This window comes from Colossoma macropomum, unplaced genomic scaffold (assembly GCF_904425465.1).
Source record: "Colossoma macropomum unplaced genomic scaffold, Colossoma_macropomum, whole genome shotgun sequence".
Taxonomy (NCBI): domain Eukaryota; kingdom Metazoa; phylum Chordata; class Actinopteri; order Characiformes; family Serrasalmidae; genus Colossoma; species Colossoma macropomum.
In genome coordinates, this window is record NW_023495703.1 from 1,822 (window position 1) to 20,640 (window position 18,819).

The following is an 18,819-nucleotide window of genomic DNA, read 5'->3' on the forward strand; positions in this document are numbered from 1 at the left end:
ACTCAGTAGGAGCGATTATAGCAAGGGAAGCCGAGTGCTTTTAGAAAATCTTTGTACCCAAAACCTCACTAAGATATAAAAACATGTATTAGAACTTCTCAGACCTTCAGACAGATCATCACCACCTCACACCTTTTCTCTTCTTAAAGCTACAGGGTCACTGACCTGGTCAGTGTCCCTCACCATCTGGTTTAGAGTGACCAGTAATTGCTCTTTCATTTTTTCTCCAGAGGATGATCCACCCTGTCTGGAGGCAGATGGCCTGGACTTTGCTTTGGGCAGGTTTCCTGGGCCTGCAGTTCATCCTTAGTGCGGCTGAAGATGTTAAGGATGTCCAGCACAGTCCGGTTCTCCACAGACAAAAGCGAGAATGGAGAATTTACCCAATGTTTGCTTTTGAGGAATTACCACCCCAAATTCTTCCACAGCTAATCGGACAGGTAAGAGCTTCTAAAGGAACAAAATTACACAGCGAAAAACTCTGTCTTGACCAGAGAAATCATCTAAAATCTAGTTAACAGGACTGTTTTTCAATATGAAATTGAGGTAAGAATATTACAGAATTAGTCTAGAAATTTGTAGTTGTTTTAAGTGACTTTATCTGGTACAATAATCTCATTTTATTGTTATTAAATTGTGCTTGTTTTAGTAAAACTCAAGATAATTTCACTTATTTAAAGAAACCTGCCTTTGCAATGAGAAAATGTAGCTAGATAAAATGACTTAAAATGAGCAAAAAATAAAAAATAGGTAATAGTCTTATTATATCCTTACAGCAGTTCTATAGGCTGTGTAACTGACTGGCTTGAACAAAATATTTCTTAATATTTGATTTCATATGTTGCTTAAACTTTTATCTTTTTCAGCTAAACAACACCCGTGCAGGTGAAAATACTCAGTTTAAAATCTCTGGAGAAGGAGTGGATGGAGTGAATGACCTCTTTACTGTGAATAAGGCTGGAGAGATCTTGGTTATGGCCACTCTGGATCGAGAGAAGAAAAGCTCCTACAAACTGAAAGCTCACATCTTTAACACCATCACCAAACAGCCCCTGGATGATGACATAGAATTCACTATAGATGTACGAGACATTAACGACCACGCACCAGTCTTCACTGAGACCTACACTGGATCCATCAGGGAGCGCTCACGCCAAGGTACAGGACCATCTCACTAAACCTCACTGAAGGTGTTTTCAGTCTGCTAATGGCTTCATGTAGTTCTGTTATAGGAACGTCTATATGAGTCATAACACTCACTTTATCTGCTGCACTTCCACTTCTGTATATGCATGTCAGATTTAATTAATTAACATACTGGGATTATATTTTATGATTTATTTTTGCGCTGTGCGTTAATCTCTGCAAAAAATAAAAATCGTGCACTAAAATTTACAAAGACATTTAAAAAAACATGTAAGCTGATGTGAAAAAGTATTTGCGCCTTTCTCGTTTCTTCTGTTCGCTCATAAATAACACACAGAGTATAGCTTTTAAATGATCAGTGTGAAAAAGTAAGTGCCCTAAGTCAGGTCAAAGTTAATTTATACAGCGCTTTTTACAGCAGATGTTGTCACAAAACAGCTTTACAGAAAATCTGGGTCCTCATGAGCGTCGCCAATGGAGACAGTAGCAGGAAAAACTTCCCAAGAGCAGGAGGAAGAAACGCTGAGAGGAACCACGACTCAAAAGTTGAAGTCGTCCTCCTCTGGTCCTCACCAGATAGCAAACAATAACACAAGGGCAAAACGAACAGAGAATAATATTTACCATTAATCTAAAATATTATAGCACAGAAAAGGGAAAGGACAGGTGAAGCAATGGCTCTGATTAAATAGGTTGAGTCTGTGCAGCAGCAGCATCATCAGGAGGGTCTTCACCTGACGCCCCCTCAGTTACTCACTCAACCGATTATATTTTTACATACTGCATTTACAGGAATAACAATGCAAATGTGATATTTTTACAGGAACTGCAGTGCTGACTGTTAAAGCCACCGATGCAGATGATCCAACAACTCCCAACGGAAACATTGTGTATAAGTTGTTGAATGGATCACAATATTTCAGCATCAACAGTAACACAGGTACAAATACAAAATTACTAAAATTACTTTAATTTTTTATATTTTCTCATCATTTAAAAATGCCAGCTGCTCTTTACATTATGTGAATATTTAATGATGAACACAACGAATATACTGCAGGAAGTGATACCTGAATCAATATAATTTAATATTTCTAACTATGGGACTGTTAGAATGTTAGATTTTTTTACCTGTATTTTTCAATCCAGTATTATTCAACCTATTTTTACATGTTTTGATTGTCATTTAATCTACTGAAATGATCTCACTGCTGTGATCAAAAACTAGTGAACACACACACTAGGGGGCAGTGGGCACACTTACCCGGAGCAGTGGGCAGTCCAATCCACGGTGCCCGGGGGGCAACTGGGGGTAAGGTGCCTCGCTCAAGGGCACTTCAGTCATGGACTGTCTGCCAAGGGGATCGAACCGGCAACCTTCCGGTCACAGAGGCCGGTTCCCTAACCTCCAGCCCATGACTGCCCCTTTTTATGAATCCCATTCTAAATCCATGGGCATTCATATGGAGTTGGTCCCCCTTTGCAGCTCTAACAGCTTCCACTCTTCTGGGAAGCTTTCTACAAGATTTTGGAGTCTAGCTCTGGGAGGTCAGGGCTCCTGGTCAAGTTCTTCCACACCAAACTCACCCAGTCAGGCCTTTATGGAGCTGCTTTGGTCACTGGGGCTCAGTCATGCTGGAACAGAAAAGGTTCTTCCCCAAACTGTTCCCACAAAGTTGGAAGTGTCCAATTGTCCAGAATGTCTTGGTGCTGAAGCATTAAGATTCCCCTTCACTGGAACTAAGGGTTCTAGACCAACCCCTGAAAAACAGCCCCATATCATCATCCCTCCTCCACCAAACTGTACAGCTGGCACAGTGCAGTCAGGCAGGTAACGTTCTCCTGGCATCCGCCAAACCCAGACTCGTCCATCAGACCGACGGATAGAGGAATGTGATTGGTCACTCCACAGAACATGTTTCCACTGCTTCAGAGTCCAGTGGTGGTGCTTTACATTTTACAATACATTTACAATATTTTGATATTAGGCCTGTGTGCAGCTGCTCGGCCATGGAAACCCATATATCAATGTTCATTCCATACATATCAATGTTCATTCAATATATTTCAATAGCCATTCCATGTATATCAATGTTCATTCCGTATATAACTATATTTATCAATGTTCATTCAATATATATCAGTGTTCATTCCATATATATCAATGTTCATTCCATGTCTATGTTAATATATACAATGAACATTGATATACATTGAATGAGCATTGATATATATGGACCACCTCCTTGGTTCTACACTCATTGTCCATTTTATCAGCTCCTCTTACTATATAGGTGCACTTTGTAGTTCTACAGTTACAGACTGTAGTCCATCTCTGATACTTTGTTAGCCCCCTTTTACCCTGTTCTTCAGTGGTCAGGACCCCCATGGACCCTCACAGAGCAGGTACTATTTGGGTGGTGGGTCATTCTCAGCACTGCAGTAACACTGACGTGGTGGTGGTGTGTTAGTGTGTGCTGTGCTGGTCTGAATGGATCAGACACAGCAGTGCTGCTGGAGTTTTAAACACTGTGTCCACTCACTGTCCACTCTATTAGACACTCCTACCTGTAGATGTAAAGTCAGAGACGATAGCTCATCTGCTGCTGCACAGTTTGTGTTGGTCATCCTCTAGTCCTTCATCAGTGGTCACAGGACGCTGCCCACAGGACACTGTTAAAAATTCCAGCAGCACTGCTGTGTCTGATCCAGTCACTCGCACACATACAATATATTTGTACATATACATGTTTGTGTGTGTGTGTGTGTGTGTGTGTGTGTGTTTCCTCTGCATAATCAGTGAATACACATGTTTTTGCTTGTTTTAGGTGAAATCACTGTTCTGGATAGCGAACTCAACCGTGACACTCAAAGTCAGTTTAAACTCATTGTCCAGGCCTCAGATTTACCTGGTTTACCTGGAGGACGGAGTACAACCACCATAGTGACCATTAATATAAACTATATCAATGACAACATGGTAACCTTCAAAAAAGGTATGTGAGCTCTTATAATGGTGCATTTGGACATTCAGCACTCAAACGGCTGACAAAGTGGTCAACATTAGTGGTAAACTAGTTCCATGTTAGTTGATTTTAGCAGTTGTGATGTCACAACAGAACATTCCCTGATACCGCATGGATTCTACAGACTAAGCTGGCCAACATTGTGGGCAACCAGCACTGTCAGAATTTTGAATCTTAAATTTAAAATCAGGTAAACATGAAATTTTACAGCTTGCTTATGTCAACATAAGGGAAAAAAACTTCTTAACTACTCTTAGTAAAAAGTTCTAACTGCCAAAACAAGTTACACAGGTTATTATATCATAGGTTTCATTTTTACAGTGAAGATCATGGTAAATACAGTGACTAATTTCTGTATCATTTACATATATTATGATACGATGACTGTACCTGTAGAACAGGTGGGCTCTATCGCTTAGCAACCAACAATACACATCTTTACTGTAGTGAGTGATGCATCCCTTTTTTGAATAATTGTGAATAAATGTGAATAATTTACAGTGATGATTTATAACATATATTTACATTTTGTTACTCAAATGATCCAAAAAAGAACCACAACTTGTTTCCTTTAAGGATACTTTTTGTTTCACGTGAGAGAGAATGAGGAGCCACACTTCACAGTCGGCACGTTACCTGTGGAGTACCGGGACAAGAAACAGAACAAAAGACCCAGGTTTACTCTGCAGAACTTCAATGACGTCTTCTACGTGGAACCGGATGACCAAAACAACGGAGCTCTCAAACTCAGCAAGGTGACTTTACTCATTTCAAAACTACAAACCACGACAGAATTACAGACTAAAACCTCATTCAGATTATTTAAACATACAATGAAAAAGTGAGGTGATTAATATGAATTTGTAGATGTGCCGATAATCCAAAATCCAAAAATAAGTTTTTTCCAAAGCTACTGTTGCAAAACTGGTAAAAATCCCAATCAGTCCCACTAATCTTTTTTTTTTAATACATAAATTACACAAGAATAACTCAGCATGACAAACATACTAAAATTATAACATCTGAAATGAATAACTGACTCTAAATGTAGGTATTGTGATATAAACTGAGTCTGTTCTACAGTTTCTCATTAGGCTGAATGAATAACTGGCTCTAAATGTAGGTATTGTGATATAAACTGAGTCTGTTCTACAGTTTCTTATTAGGTTGAATGAATAACTGGCTCTAAATGTAGGTATTGTGATATAAACTGAGTCTGTTCTACAGTTTCTCATTTCATTTCCTCCAGAGCCTGGACTATGAGACCAGATCATTGTACTACTTTAAAGTGGAGGTTAGAGAAGACGGTATGGTTCAGGCTCCAGATAATCAGGGATCCACTGCCTACGTGTTCATCACTGTAACTGATGTTGATGAACCACCGGTTTTCAGCAAGGCGGAGTACACCTTTGACGTCCAAGAGGGCCCGATTAGAAACAAAGTCATCGGCTCTGTCTCAGCCAGAGACCCGGACAGGACCAACTACATGATAAAGTAAACTATATTCTATATATTCTGTTTGTTTACTGCTATAATCCACAATCAGTAGAACCACTAGTTTTCATTGTGCATTGTAAAATATGTATTGTAAAGTGATCAGACATACATAAATATTTATAAACACTAATTCATTAATGTGTTGACTTCCACAGCTGAGATATTACAGATATATTACAGATATTATAATGCTGATAATATAATGTAGCTCACCACAACAGGCTGGGTAAACCGAAGTGAGCCGAAGGGCTTTTCTGAAGCCCTTAAAGGAGACTATTATGCTTTTCTGTTGTTTCTCTTTCCTTTAGTTTGTTGTATCTTTTTGTGCATGTAAACATTCTGTAAAGTCCCAAAGCTCAGTGTTCCCTCCAGAGGGAGAAACTCTCTCCCACAGAACCCACTTTTCTCAGCTGCCTGAAACGCCTCGATGGAATTCCAGCCCTTTTCCTTTTTTACAGGATGACTCAATCACGTAACACAGACCTTACTGCCCGCCTAAAAGTGTAATGACAACCCAGTGTCTGAAAAAAAAACATCTGACACAGATGTTGTCAGCTTGACCTCAGAGTTGACAAAAACAGCCTTTATGACAACTACCACTGGCCTGAATAAGCCTTTATGAATGTTTATGTAGGTTTACTCCGGTTATCATGATGTTCTTACATCATGACAATTTGAATAAACCTTCTTTAGGGCACTGATGAACACTGCCCTACAGTGAAGTGTTACCACTAATTTTACACTGTATGTCATACAGCCTGCATAATTAGCCACAACAAAAATATGAAGGAAACTGATTGATTACTTCAGTTACTTTAAGTTCATAAGACCAAAGGCCAGATGTCTTTAGGCTTAGACACACCCATATTTTAACTGCATAGTAATTAAGTTGTTTAGGAAAGCAACACAAATGTTTTGAAGTCCTGAATGTAATTCACCTCTTATTAAGAAATTACTACTCAAAATTACATGAGTGATTTTTACAACAGTTCGAGGCAACTAAAAATCAGAAATACATCATGAGTAAGTGCCCAACTGCTCACTCATAACATTTAAGCTATGTTTTACTGCTGATGAGAGCACAACATAAACATTCACTTAAAAACAACCAGAATCATCGACAGAAATGTTGGGAAGCTCCGCCTACTTTGCTAAATCAAAACTCTAATAAATCAATAAGTAATCTATTGGTGGTTTACTATGTGGCTTTGTTTTCCTTGCACACATGCTAAATGTGCTAAATGGTCTCTGATTGGTCATTCTGCATGTCAGTCAAACAGCCCATTCCTATTAAAGTGGGTGTTTCTCTAAATTGCCCTGGTTTAGCTTGTTAGCCTGTATTTCAGTGTGGTTTAACACAGCTGGCAGTAGAATTGGCTCGTGCCTGTGCACTGAAGTTTTCCATCGCTGTTTTTCATTACTAAGTTCTCCTTGACTAATTGATTTGCTTTCCCCCAGCACCAACAAGTAGACTTATGACTTGACTTATTAGTCTTTACAACCCGAAATAACATCATACAGCTAAAAACAGAAGGAGCAGCTTGAAATCAGCAGTTTGGCTACACTTCAGTCCATGTTTATTGATAACAGTGAGTTATACAGTGTTAGAAACCACAGTCAACATTACTGAAAAGTGTGTGATGATTTAAGTGCGATGAGTTAGCACCATGCTAACTGACAGGTGTATGTATGCATTACTTATTAGCTATATTTGCCTCATAGCTCCAGTGTTAAAACTAAAGAAGCAAACTTCAGACACTGAAAACGTCTTGACCGAACATGTCTACTTTTGGAAAACTGAGTGATTGATTGGTGTTGAATGAAGTTTGTGAGCTGTGAATGAATTTAACATGTAGACGTTCTTTTATCAGGTACTCCATCAGGGGGCTCAACTGTCCATTGGATATAGTCGAGAATACAGGTCAGCTTGTCCTAAAGAAAGAACTGGACTACGAAACAGAGGCCACACACCTATGTAATGTCACAGCACATGAAATGTCTCTAAGGGGTGTAGGTAAGAGGTTCTCCCAACACTTACTTACCCTCCTGATAAAAAATGGAGCCAAATCTAATCTCAACACGTTTACTGAGGGATTATGGTCTAATTCATTGTGGAAACTCAGATTTATTCTTTATCCTATAACATTTTGGGGTCAGTTGTCATTGAATAACAGTGAACTATGCGTTCATACTAACATAAGAAAAATACTTAAAATATATGGGAAAAGGGGGAGGTGCTAAGAGAGCAGTATGTTTGTTTTTTTGTGAATTTATATTGTTACTCACTCAATGCAAAAACTTTAGATTTTACACATGAACTGTACAGTGAACTGAGACATCAACTTCATTTTACAATATATTTAAAAACATTTTATAACATTTTCTAAAAAAACACTAAAATACTATATTTTAGTGTTGCTGTTTGATTATGACTTTTTAAATGCATAGACTATACATATTTTGACAGTTATTATGCAAGAGTTAGTTATACAGAAACTGTAGAACAGACTCAGTTTATATCACAATACCTACATTTAGAGTCAGTTATTCATTCAGCCTAATGAGAAACTGTAGAACAGACTCAGTTTATATCACAATACCTACATTTAGAGTCGGTTATTCATTCAACCTAATGAGAAACTGTACAACAAACTCGGTTTATATCACAATACCTACATTTAGAGTCGGTTATTCGTCCAAATCTATAAGACAGCAGATTAAAGGGCTGATACACTATTTTGATGTTTTCGTATTATAAACTGTAGAACCACAAACATCTGTATCTGCAGTAATAATACTCTCTTTGTATGTACAGGACTAAAAAAGTATGTGACTGTTAAGATAAACGTTCTGGATATCAAGGACAATCAGCCAGAACTGACCAACATTTACATCTATGATGATATTTATGGAACGGTGAGAAATTCAAAAACATATTTGATCACTGTATCATTATTATACAAAATTATATCCTCATTATTTACATGATTATTCCCTTTAACACCAATGTGGTCGATTTATTAACACGTTTCTAAAGTTCCTGTTTCTTGAATCTATATAATCACACCTGTTATGAAAATGAGCTGTGCTCTGATTGGCTGCCCTGTATAGTCTCCTTCAGCCTGATTCGTTTGAAGTTCACATATTCTACATTTTTCTTGTGTTTTACTTTTTTCATTACTATTTTCCATCCTCTCTTTATAAATGTAAATGAGTTGACTTTTATGTCATCCATAAGTTTCCTTATGTGGTCTGTATGGACTGGAGAGTGAACAGTATGGTGTAAATCTATGTCTTGGCTGATTGTCTTTGGGGTAACAGGGGTGATTTATGCTGAGCTCTAAATTCATAATTATTTGTAAGTGTACTTTTTTCTTTGCTTTGCAGATCATTGGAACTATCTGCGACGAAAACCCTGGACCATTCTGTTTCATTCTGACAAAAAGGAGCTCCAAATTCTCCCTCTATGACAACCAAAGTGAGGAACATTTTCAGCTAAATTCCTAAAACACTGACAGACCTATTTAAAAATGTTTTATTTATGTAGCTTCAACATGTCATCGCTGTCGTATTGCCAAATGGTAACATTGTTAACTTTTAATGGAAGTTAATAAAAAAAATAAATAAAATTATTCAAAGTAACACTTGTAAAGGACAGATGATGTTTTTAAAATACATGAAAAATAAATCACAAAAAACATGCAACATTAGTTATTTTGACCAGATGTGAGATGATTTTCACTTGCCAGACTCGATCCTGTCCATACACAGAAATTGGATGTAGATGTGAAATATTATGTTTTGTGTAGTTATTAATATAATTGCTAAGTATGTCTAATAAATATTTAATTAAATGCATAGCAATAACAACTGCACATTTTCAAAGAGTTCAACTATTTTTTCAGCAGTTAGCATGATGCTAAGTGTTGTATATTGGTAAATAAGCCACAAAGCTACAGAGATGCTAAGTCTGAACGCTGCTGGTCTCAGTTGCTCTAAAGTGATTTGTTACCCTGTTCTTCAGTGGTCAGGACCCCCATGGACCCTCACAGAGCAGGTACTATTTGGGTGGTGGGTCCATGGGGGTCCTGACCACTGAAGAACAGGGTCAAAGGGGGCTAACAAAGTATCAGAGAAACAGATGGACTACAGTCTGTAACTGTAGAACTACAAACAGAACTGGTTTAATATACTGTTGATTTGAACTGTTTGGGGTTGGACATGAGCTGGTTGACTAACACTGATATGTTTACCTTAACAAATAAATAAATGCAGCTGATTGTGTTTCTCTGACGTTTGCAGACAAAATTGCCACCATTGTGTTGCCTCCACACCATAGCACCAATCCTTCAGAAGAAAACATTCTAGAGATTCAGAAGAGCGTCAACCAGTTACACATCCGAGTATGGGCGTGTCTGAAAGACAGACAGCCCAATTACATTACAGCCCACTCCCACACCGGGGTCAGCCCTCATTACCATCCTGCTCTGCACCGTCACCATCCTGGGTAAGATCAGCTACATGCTGCAGACACACTGCACCAGCAAAGACAGGGTGTTTCAACTTCACAACCAGACACATAGGACAGATGTAGCAAGCAAAGTTTATTTATATAGCGCTTTTTACAACGGGTTTTGTCACAAAGCAGCTTTACAGAAAAATCTGCATTACAGTAAGAAAATCCGGGTCCGAGCCCCCATGAGCGTCGCCAGTGGCAAGGAAAAACTCCCTAAGAGAAACTGGAAGAAACCTTGAGAGGAACCAAGACTCAGAAGGGGAACCCCTCCTTCTCTGGTCAACATTGGATAGTAAACAGCGTTAGTATAAGTATTATAGTACAAAGCAGGAAAAACAGGTGGGGCAAAGGTTAATTTGATTAGTTTATGACTATGAAGTGGCAGCAGCAGCATCTGAGGGTCAGGACTGCACAGTGTTGTATGAAGCTCAATGGTGGTCAAGCCGGTCCAGCATGAAGTTCAATGGTGGTCAAGCCGGTCCAGAAGGCTGGCGATCACAGATTACAGTGTTATCGGAGCAGCAGAGACTCCAGCAGGTCTAGACCTAACAGGGAAGACTAATTACCAAAGGCTTGACTATACAAGTTTTTAGCCTAGACTTAAAGACTGAGGCTGTGTCTGAGTCCCGAACATTAACAGGAAGATTATTCTGTAGCAAGTGCTCTTCTATAGTCTATAAGGCTCTCCTTCCAGGCGGACTGGAACACTTCTAGCTTAGTGAGGCGCCACTGTCGCTCTAGTTGTCTGGCAGTCTGTTTTAAAGCCTGAGTATGATCATTATACCATGGGGCCGCTTTTTCTGCCTTACTATTGTACCTTTAATGGAGCCACACTATCTAGAGTAGATCGAAAAGTATCCTCTAAGAACTTGGTCATAATATCTAACTCGGTAGGATTAGATGGACAGCTGACAGAAGCTGATAGTTGAGGAAGGTTTCTGATAAAGCTACCAGCTGTGGAGGAAGTTATAGTCTGCTTAACACAATAGCATAGTGATGAACACACATTAGCACTAAAGTGAATTTCGTATGAGATTAGGTAATGATCTGAGACTGCTGTGCTCTGGCTAAGTTATCTATGTCTACACCAAAGGTCAGTATTAAGTCTACAGTGTAGTTGTGGTAGAGTGTGGGCCCCTTTATATTTTGGGTGAAACCTACGGAGTCTATGATAGATATAAATGCCTTACTTAGTGCATCTTGGGATTGTCAAAGTGGATATTAAAATCTCCGACAATTATTATTTTACTTGAAAACGTTATTAAACTTAATAGAAACTCAGAGAATTCCTGTAAAAACTGAGAATAAGTAAACTGTAATTAGTGAAAAGGAATTTTATTTTTTACTCGATCACCAGAATGTGAATTTGAGGGGGAACTGAATCGGATACAGCACCAGCAGCAGCTTTTGTTTACGGTTTGTTTTTACAGTTTTCTTACCTATTTTTAGAAGACAGCAAAGTATGTGTAGGACTGTGATAAGCCATATCGATTTGAACCAGAATACACAAATGAGTTGCAGCGGCTTGAAGAAGAGAGCAAGAGAGAGAGAGAGAGAGAGAGAGAGAGAGAGAGACAGACAGACTGAACCTGCTGGTGCCGAAGTAGAAGAACCCAGGGAGAATGGAAATCGGTGGCATCAACAACAAACTACTTGCTGCTGTGCTCACCAGTTTATGGGAGAGAGCAAGGAGTGACTGATCTATCACAGCTTCTCTGATGAATAATGTTACTGATGCAACAGTGCCAACCCAAACAACACAAAAGGCATACAAGGCAGAGAGGTTCATGCAGGGTGCTGTAAGGAAAAACATATCTTTCCAAATTTAGCATTATTTTACCATTATCAGCATGACATCTAACAACTTATAAGACACATGTAAGTTCACTGGTCATTTGGAGAGCAGATAAAATGTTAGTTCCAGTGAAGGGAACTCTTAATGCTTCAGCAGACCAAGAGATTTTGGACAAGTTCATGCTCCCAACTTTGTGGGAACAGTTTGGGGAGTTTGGCCCCTTCCTGTTCCAACATGACTGCGCACCAGTGCACAAAGCAAGGTCCATAAAGACATGGATGAGTGAGTTTGGTGTGGAAGAACTTGACTGGCCTGCACAGAGTCCTGACCTCAACCCAATAGAACACCTTTGGGATGAATTAGAGCGGAGACTGCGAGCCAGGCCTTCTCGTCTAACATCAGTGTCTGACCTCACAAATGCACTTCTGGAAGAATGCTCAAAAATTCCCATAAACACTCCTAAACCTTGTGGAAAGCCTGTGTGTATTCTGCATTACACCAGTTTTTCAGCAGTGATCAGTGATTTTATTAATAAACTTTGTGAATATTTTATCCATACTTTAGGACCCTTAGGGTGTTATATTGTTGTCCTGCTCTCACGTGTCTCTCTCTCACTCTCTCTCTCTCTCTCTTTTGTTCCACCTCTCCTTCCACTAGGACCACAGCTTGGAGTCCACTGATTGCTTGCAGCAGGGGGTGCCCCAGCTACACTAAGGCCAGAGTAAAACAAGATGGTTGTAGCTTCACTTGTTGCATCTTGCATCTATCTTGTACCTGCCCACTGAAAAGAACAGACCAAACCAGACCTCTGTGTAGTTTACTGTAGCCTTTACTTCATGTTACTTTTTATCATGAATAATGTAACTCTATTTTGAAAGTAGGGGTCAACACCTACAAAACAGCCGACTATATGTAAGTTAGTTAGCTTTTGTCCTCTAGCTTATAAGTAACAAACAAAATATTAAAATATATCATATTATTCCCACTGCATGTCCTAAATATTTAGTGTATAGACACTGAACATTCCATCCCCTGTAACTCTGACCAGCATTTCTTCTTCTAGCACCTCACTCACCTGCTTTATTACCCCACTTATCTGACTGTTAACTCACTTATCCCAATGTGACAGTTTGCAGAATGTGAGGTGTGATGTGTGGTAGAATGCACATTCTATTTTATACTTATTTTTATTTATTTTTATTTTATTTACTACTGTTGTTTACTATCTGGTGTGATCCAGAGGAGGATGGGTTCCACTTTTGAGTCTTGGTTCCTCTCAAGGTTTCTTCCTCTTAGGGAGTTTGTTCTTGTCACTCATGGGAGCTCAGACTGGGATTTTTCTGTAAAGCTGCTTTGTATGGATGTCTGGAGATGCCATGAGCTGTTGCTGTAGCTCATCGGCTGATTGGTTGCGTTGGTCATCCTTTAGTCCTTCATCAGTGGTCTCAGGACGCTGCCCACAGGACGCTGTTGGCTGGATATTTTTGGTTGGTGGACTATTCTCAGTCCAGTAGTGACACTGAGGTGTTTAAAAACTCCAGCAGCACTGCTGTGTCTGATCCACTCAGACCAGCGCAACACACACTAATACACCACCACCACGCCAATGTTACTGCAGTGCTATGAATGATCCACCACCCATTAGCACCTGTTCTGTGTTTATATTTAACAGAGATATAGATGCAGCGTGGCCGCTTGGGAAATGGTCATGTAGAAATTACTTTTGACCAATTCTGTTACATAAAGCCACTCAAGTAATAAGTAGACCTCAAGAAAAAAAATACAATTAAATGTGTGATATAGTCCCTTTAAGCAATGGCCGCTGGCAAAAAATAATCTGTTTACTGTAGTCACTAAAACATGAGGTTTAGGCGATTTAATCTCATGTCTTTGTTTGAATGACAGTTTTATTTACACTAGATTACACTATTCCTTTAATTAATTCAGTGCAAAAATTTAACAGACATTAGATAATTTAGATGTTTCTGTTTTTCTGATGATACGTAATCAGGTAGCAAATAGAGTAAAATACGGTGTTCTGCCTGGCTCTGCCATTGTTGCTGCTTAGTGAGTTTTGTTCCCACAGCTACGGTTTTAAGACATTTTTTTTTCAGCATGGCTTTCCTACCAACTGTCTCCTTTTACTTGTCATAGCAGTGACACTGAGCTGTGCCAGTGCAACAGGCACAGCAGTGTTGCTATGTACACTTATCGGCCACTTTATCAGATATCTGTATCTGATAATGAGTGTAATAAGGTATGTGGACCTAACTGGCAACTCAGTTCGTTCTGTAAGGCTTCACAATTTAAAAAAAGGATAATTTTCTTTACATGGCCTACGTCTACAACAACTTAAAACTTGTTTTGCGCTTTGTGGCAAATACATTGAGAGAAGCAGAATTAGCCTTTCTGTCACAGAAGGTATCTGAAGTGAATTCTTCCTCTCTGACAGGGACATAAGTGCATTGTCAAGTGGTGGTGCTTCTGGTGAAAGTTTTAACATTATCAGCATTACATTCAAATCCTAAAATATGTTTAACATTAAGTGTAATCTCTGTGTTTGTTTATAAAATGACTACAATTATCAAATCTTAGAGCTTTCAGCAATTACCTGAGTAAGGCAGGGGTGTTCAGCTCTGTCCTGGAGGGCTGATGTCTAGGACAGTTTGGTGATTTTTTCTGCTCAAACACATCGATTCAACACATCTGTTAATTTCCAGGTTTAGGATATGTTTGAGTAGGGGGATTATCAAACTGTTCTGGACACCAGCTCTTCAGAACCAGAGCTGAACACCCTTGGTGCCAGTATTTCTGGAATGTTTTCATAGTTGGCATAGTGACTGAACATATTACATTTTATTCCTATTTATTTCCTGTACAGATCAAGTGTACACTGCAATTAAGTTACATTTTTTGGAAAATCAAGAAAAACAACTATTCAACTAGTCAATGAAATACCATGCCATTTTCCCCTGATGACGAAAATACCTCCAAGTTCTTCATATTTTTCATCCTCTTCCACATTTCTTCCTTCATCATTATCAATTAGCTCCATCTCCTCTGCAAAAAACAATGTATTGACAAAATGTCAATTAATAAGGCTTGTAGATAACAACGTTAAAACGTCTGTACTGTTGTATCATTGTGAATGAGTAAATAATTGACTGGATAATAAAAATAAAAAACACAGAGACTGTTATGTACCATTTGGGTCAATATTGATCTCATCCAAATTCTTGCCCTTGAAGTCCCCAAGTCTCCCTTGTTCTAGAGCCATAAGAACTTTGCTGACTTTTGCAAGTTGGAGGGTCTTCTCAGGAAGGCGATAGTACTCCCTATGAATTCTGATGTCATGTCCCAGGAAGTTTGATAACTGATCTGTGTCTGTGTCCTTCAGCATGTTTTCGCAGTTGTGTGGATGTCAGTGCATCATGACTATTTGCATTACAAGACTTCGCAAAGCTGCGGATATAATCTGAGCCACTGTAATGTGACATTGCTGATGGCCGAGCAAAGAGATAAACATTGTCTTTCAGCACTCCACAAGTCTCCCTGTTCTTCACAAGCACCTCTAATGCATTCAGCATTTTAGGGGTCAGCAGAATAGGAACTGGACGTCCTCTTTTTCCTCTGATCACAATTCTGGAGAACTGCCTGCAGAGTTTTTTCTCAACTTCGGAGATGGCCCAGTCTATATCATCATGTGGATCACTGGTGTCCCTGGATAAGAAAGTGGATAGGAGCATACACGATACCTCTCCCTCTCTACGACGGTTAAAGAGCATGATTTGAGTCAAAGCGACCTTTGCAAGATCAGACCAGTATTTTGATGTGGGCTCTGCTGATAACTGCTTGATCAATTCATCTTGCATTTTATTGAGAAATGCATGAAGTTTTTGCTCATCCTCTGTAAAAGGCAACACTGTGGGGGCATTCCACTTTGACTCCTCAAGATTTCATGCTGCTGTTGAAGAGATCAATTCACGCCACAATTCTTTATGTATTTCTTGGAAGTTACTGAGATTCTGTGCCAAGCAGTGGTCTTTTGCAATCAAAGCTTTAGCTTTCACAAGTTTGCTGAGCTTCATCACGCTTATTCCAAGTTTCTTTGCTAGAGAAGGAGTTTTGTATGTGTTGGCTTCACTATCATATCCACATGTATGTCTGACAGCTTGAACCATCTTCATGTAGTTTTGAGGATGTATAAAATCTTCCATTGCCTTCAGAGATGCAACTTTTCTGCCAGTGATCAGTAGTTTTCCTAGTTCTCGCAACTTCTGTTGTATGCATGCCTCATTCTTTGCAGTTGATCCACCTTTGTTCAAATGTTCCCCCAGCTGAATGATGCAGCTATCATTTTTGACAGCAGCTGTGATTTCATCTGCATTCATGAGGCTTAGACTGTCTTCCACAGTGCTTTGCTTATGTGTGAAGCTACAGGCTGTGTAAATGAACAGAGAGACTGGACACGGTTTTTCCCAAGTTTTGGAGTACAATCTTCAGGGCCTAGTTTACAGACCTTCATGTGTCACCAAAGAACATTCCTGGTGAATAACCCTTGGCAATATGCACAATGCATAAAGTCAGTGCCTTGTGCCTTTAGTGGTCATTTGCATGGAACCAGTTCACCCTTGCCCATTTTAATTACAGAAGCATTATGGACGAAGTTCCCTCTGCGACATAAATTATCCAAATGCATTTTCCTCTGTTTAGAACCCTTTCAAAACTGCATGCTATAGCCACTTCTTTTTCACTGGAACGGACATACTGCAGATGTCTTGCCATCTTGCTAAAGGGTTTCAAACAAAACAGACAGTAATGTTTCTTGTCATATGCTCTATGACCATCACATTTTCTTCTGACTGCATTGACTACTACTGCCCCTTCTTGTTGTAAAAGCTCAGAACTGCTGCAGACTCCATCACTCTCCTCTATCACTTGAGGACTTTTGCTGGGACATTTATTTAGATTTATTTAGATCCAAAGGAAGGTACTACTCCCTGAACTACTTTCATTCCTTTCATCTCTAGAGTTAGGGATGTACTCCTCTCCACTGTCTAGAGTAGAATCAAACAAACCCACTCATCTAAAAATCAATATGATAATTTAGTCATTTTTGAAATGCCAAGCCAGTAAGCCTCAGAAATTAAAAGACAAATCCATAAACCAAATCTATATGCATATAATATATATATATATATATATAAGTATTTGTCCCCTGCATGATTTTCTGAATATTTACTTTTTCATGGATTGCTGAATGACTACTGAATTGGTATTCCAACATAATATACAGAATATATAAAGAAGAATTTTACAAGAATAAAAATGTATAATTCTGAAAAGGATTGTGGATTTGTTTCTATGTTTTGTGCCGTACTACCTGATGTACAAATTATGGGAGGTCTAGGAAGTCTAGTAAAATAGTCACTACATTCTGCAGCATGAACGTCATACCCATGTTCAATCTCAGTGATTCCACTGCCAAAGTAGGGGAGTGACCTGGCATCACTGAAAGAGGCATTGGGAAAAGGGAATTCTGTGGTGTATTTGAGAATTTCACAGGAGGATATCAGACCAACCAGTTTAGAAGTAAACCTGATGTTCAATTTGATCAAACAGCAACAAAACAATTGAAAATACAAAATCAAGCCTACTGAAGTCTAAAGAAAATGGAAATTAGAAATATGGAATGCCCCTTAGTCCATACCCAGACATAAATTCCATTGAGATACCATATTAAGACAACTAAAGGTCAAAACTCTTGCCTCTTTCTGTAAAGAGCATATACTATCTTATTTGCACAGACTGATGGAGATATAAGCTGTGTGCAAAATATTTCTTGAAGTTCTATTTTAACTGCTAAAATGAGGTGGAGAAACTTTTCTGTATAATGTCACAGTTTGCCATAGATATTCAGCCCGTCTTTTTTTTTCACAGAGCAAAAAATGAGGTGAAATGAAAATAATAATAATAATAATAATAATAATAATAATTTGCCGACAACAACATCTGAATATTTTGCATTTTTCCTCATCCTGTTTGGTGTGTAATGGCCTTAACACATGCTCATAGCACCACACTGCAGTGGCAGTGAGAGTTTATTAAAGAATGGCTGTTGTGTGTCTATGACCTGCAGCTTTTTCAATGTTTTGAAGTTCACAATAACTATACTGTGCATCTTTAATATTGCCGTATACCGTATATACATCACACCGGCACATGCCCATAAATTCATTGAATTTTTAAGCTATGAATTAATATGCTAATGAAATTTATCTGGTTTAGAATGAATATGAAATCTAGGTACACACACATCCTCTTCATCACTGTCTTCTGATGAAGAACTCTTCAACAAAAGAAGAAAAATATAGAACATTGTTGAGGGAGTTGCAGAGTTAAATCAATGTAAAAAAGAAGAATGCTCATAAAATACTTCATCCATATTCGATTATTAGTGTACTATGCTGTGATTAGAAACTCCTTGTCATTCAAAAGGTCAAGTTCAACTCCCATGTCCTGACTACAATTTCAGAAAGCTTTTAAAAACTAAAGACCTTTAAACAAATGTACCTGCCCAGAACCTCTGTCATTTTTTGTGATCCTTCAGAGGCTCTGACTGACGAGACATAGGGGTGACCCATGCAGTCTTCTCAGGATTGGAATTTCTCATCTGTAAAGTTCAAATGTACATGACTACAGGAGACTTGAACATGAACAGGTAGAACAGGTAGCAAGAAGGAGTCTTGACTGGGACAGTGGCCGATGATTCTCTTTGACAAGACTGTGAAACTGTGTCCTCCTCTGTCATCTATAATATATTATATATTTTGGAAAAT

The 18,819-nt window shown here is 38.8% G+C and overlaps 2 protein-coding genes across 2 annotated transcripts; both read left to right on the forward strand.

Annotated features, from left to right (window-relative positions):
• The first annotated feature begins 228 nt into the window (after nt 1-228).
• LOC118802839 (cadherin-6-like) lies at nt 229-4,150 on the forward strand. The gene is made up of 4 exons (XM_036563265.1): nt 229-440; nt 867-1,158; nt 1,970-2,086; nt 3,975-4,150. The coding sequence occupies exons 1-4, from the start codon at nt 234-236 to the stop codon at nt 4,148-4,150; spliced, it is 792 nt and encodes a 263-aa protein (XP_036419158.1). The 5' UTR covers nt 229-233.
• A 402-nt stretch (nt 4,151-4,552) lies between these two features.
• Nucleotides 4,553-10,180, forward strand: LOC118802837 (cadherin-5-like). Its single transcript, XM_036563263.1, has 7 exons — nt 4,553-4,573; nt 4,775-4,927; nt 5,422-5,666; nt 7,541-7,683; nt 8,485-8,585; nt 9,057-9,147; nt 9,972-10,180. The coding sequence occupies exons 1-7, from the start codon at nt 4,553-4,555 to the stop codon at nt 10,178-10,180; spliced, it is 963 nt and encodes a 320-aa protein (XP_036419156.1).
• Nucleotides 10,181-18,819: the final 8,639 nt, after the last annotated feature.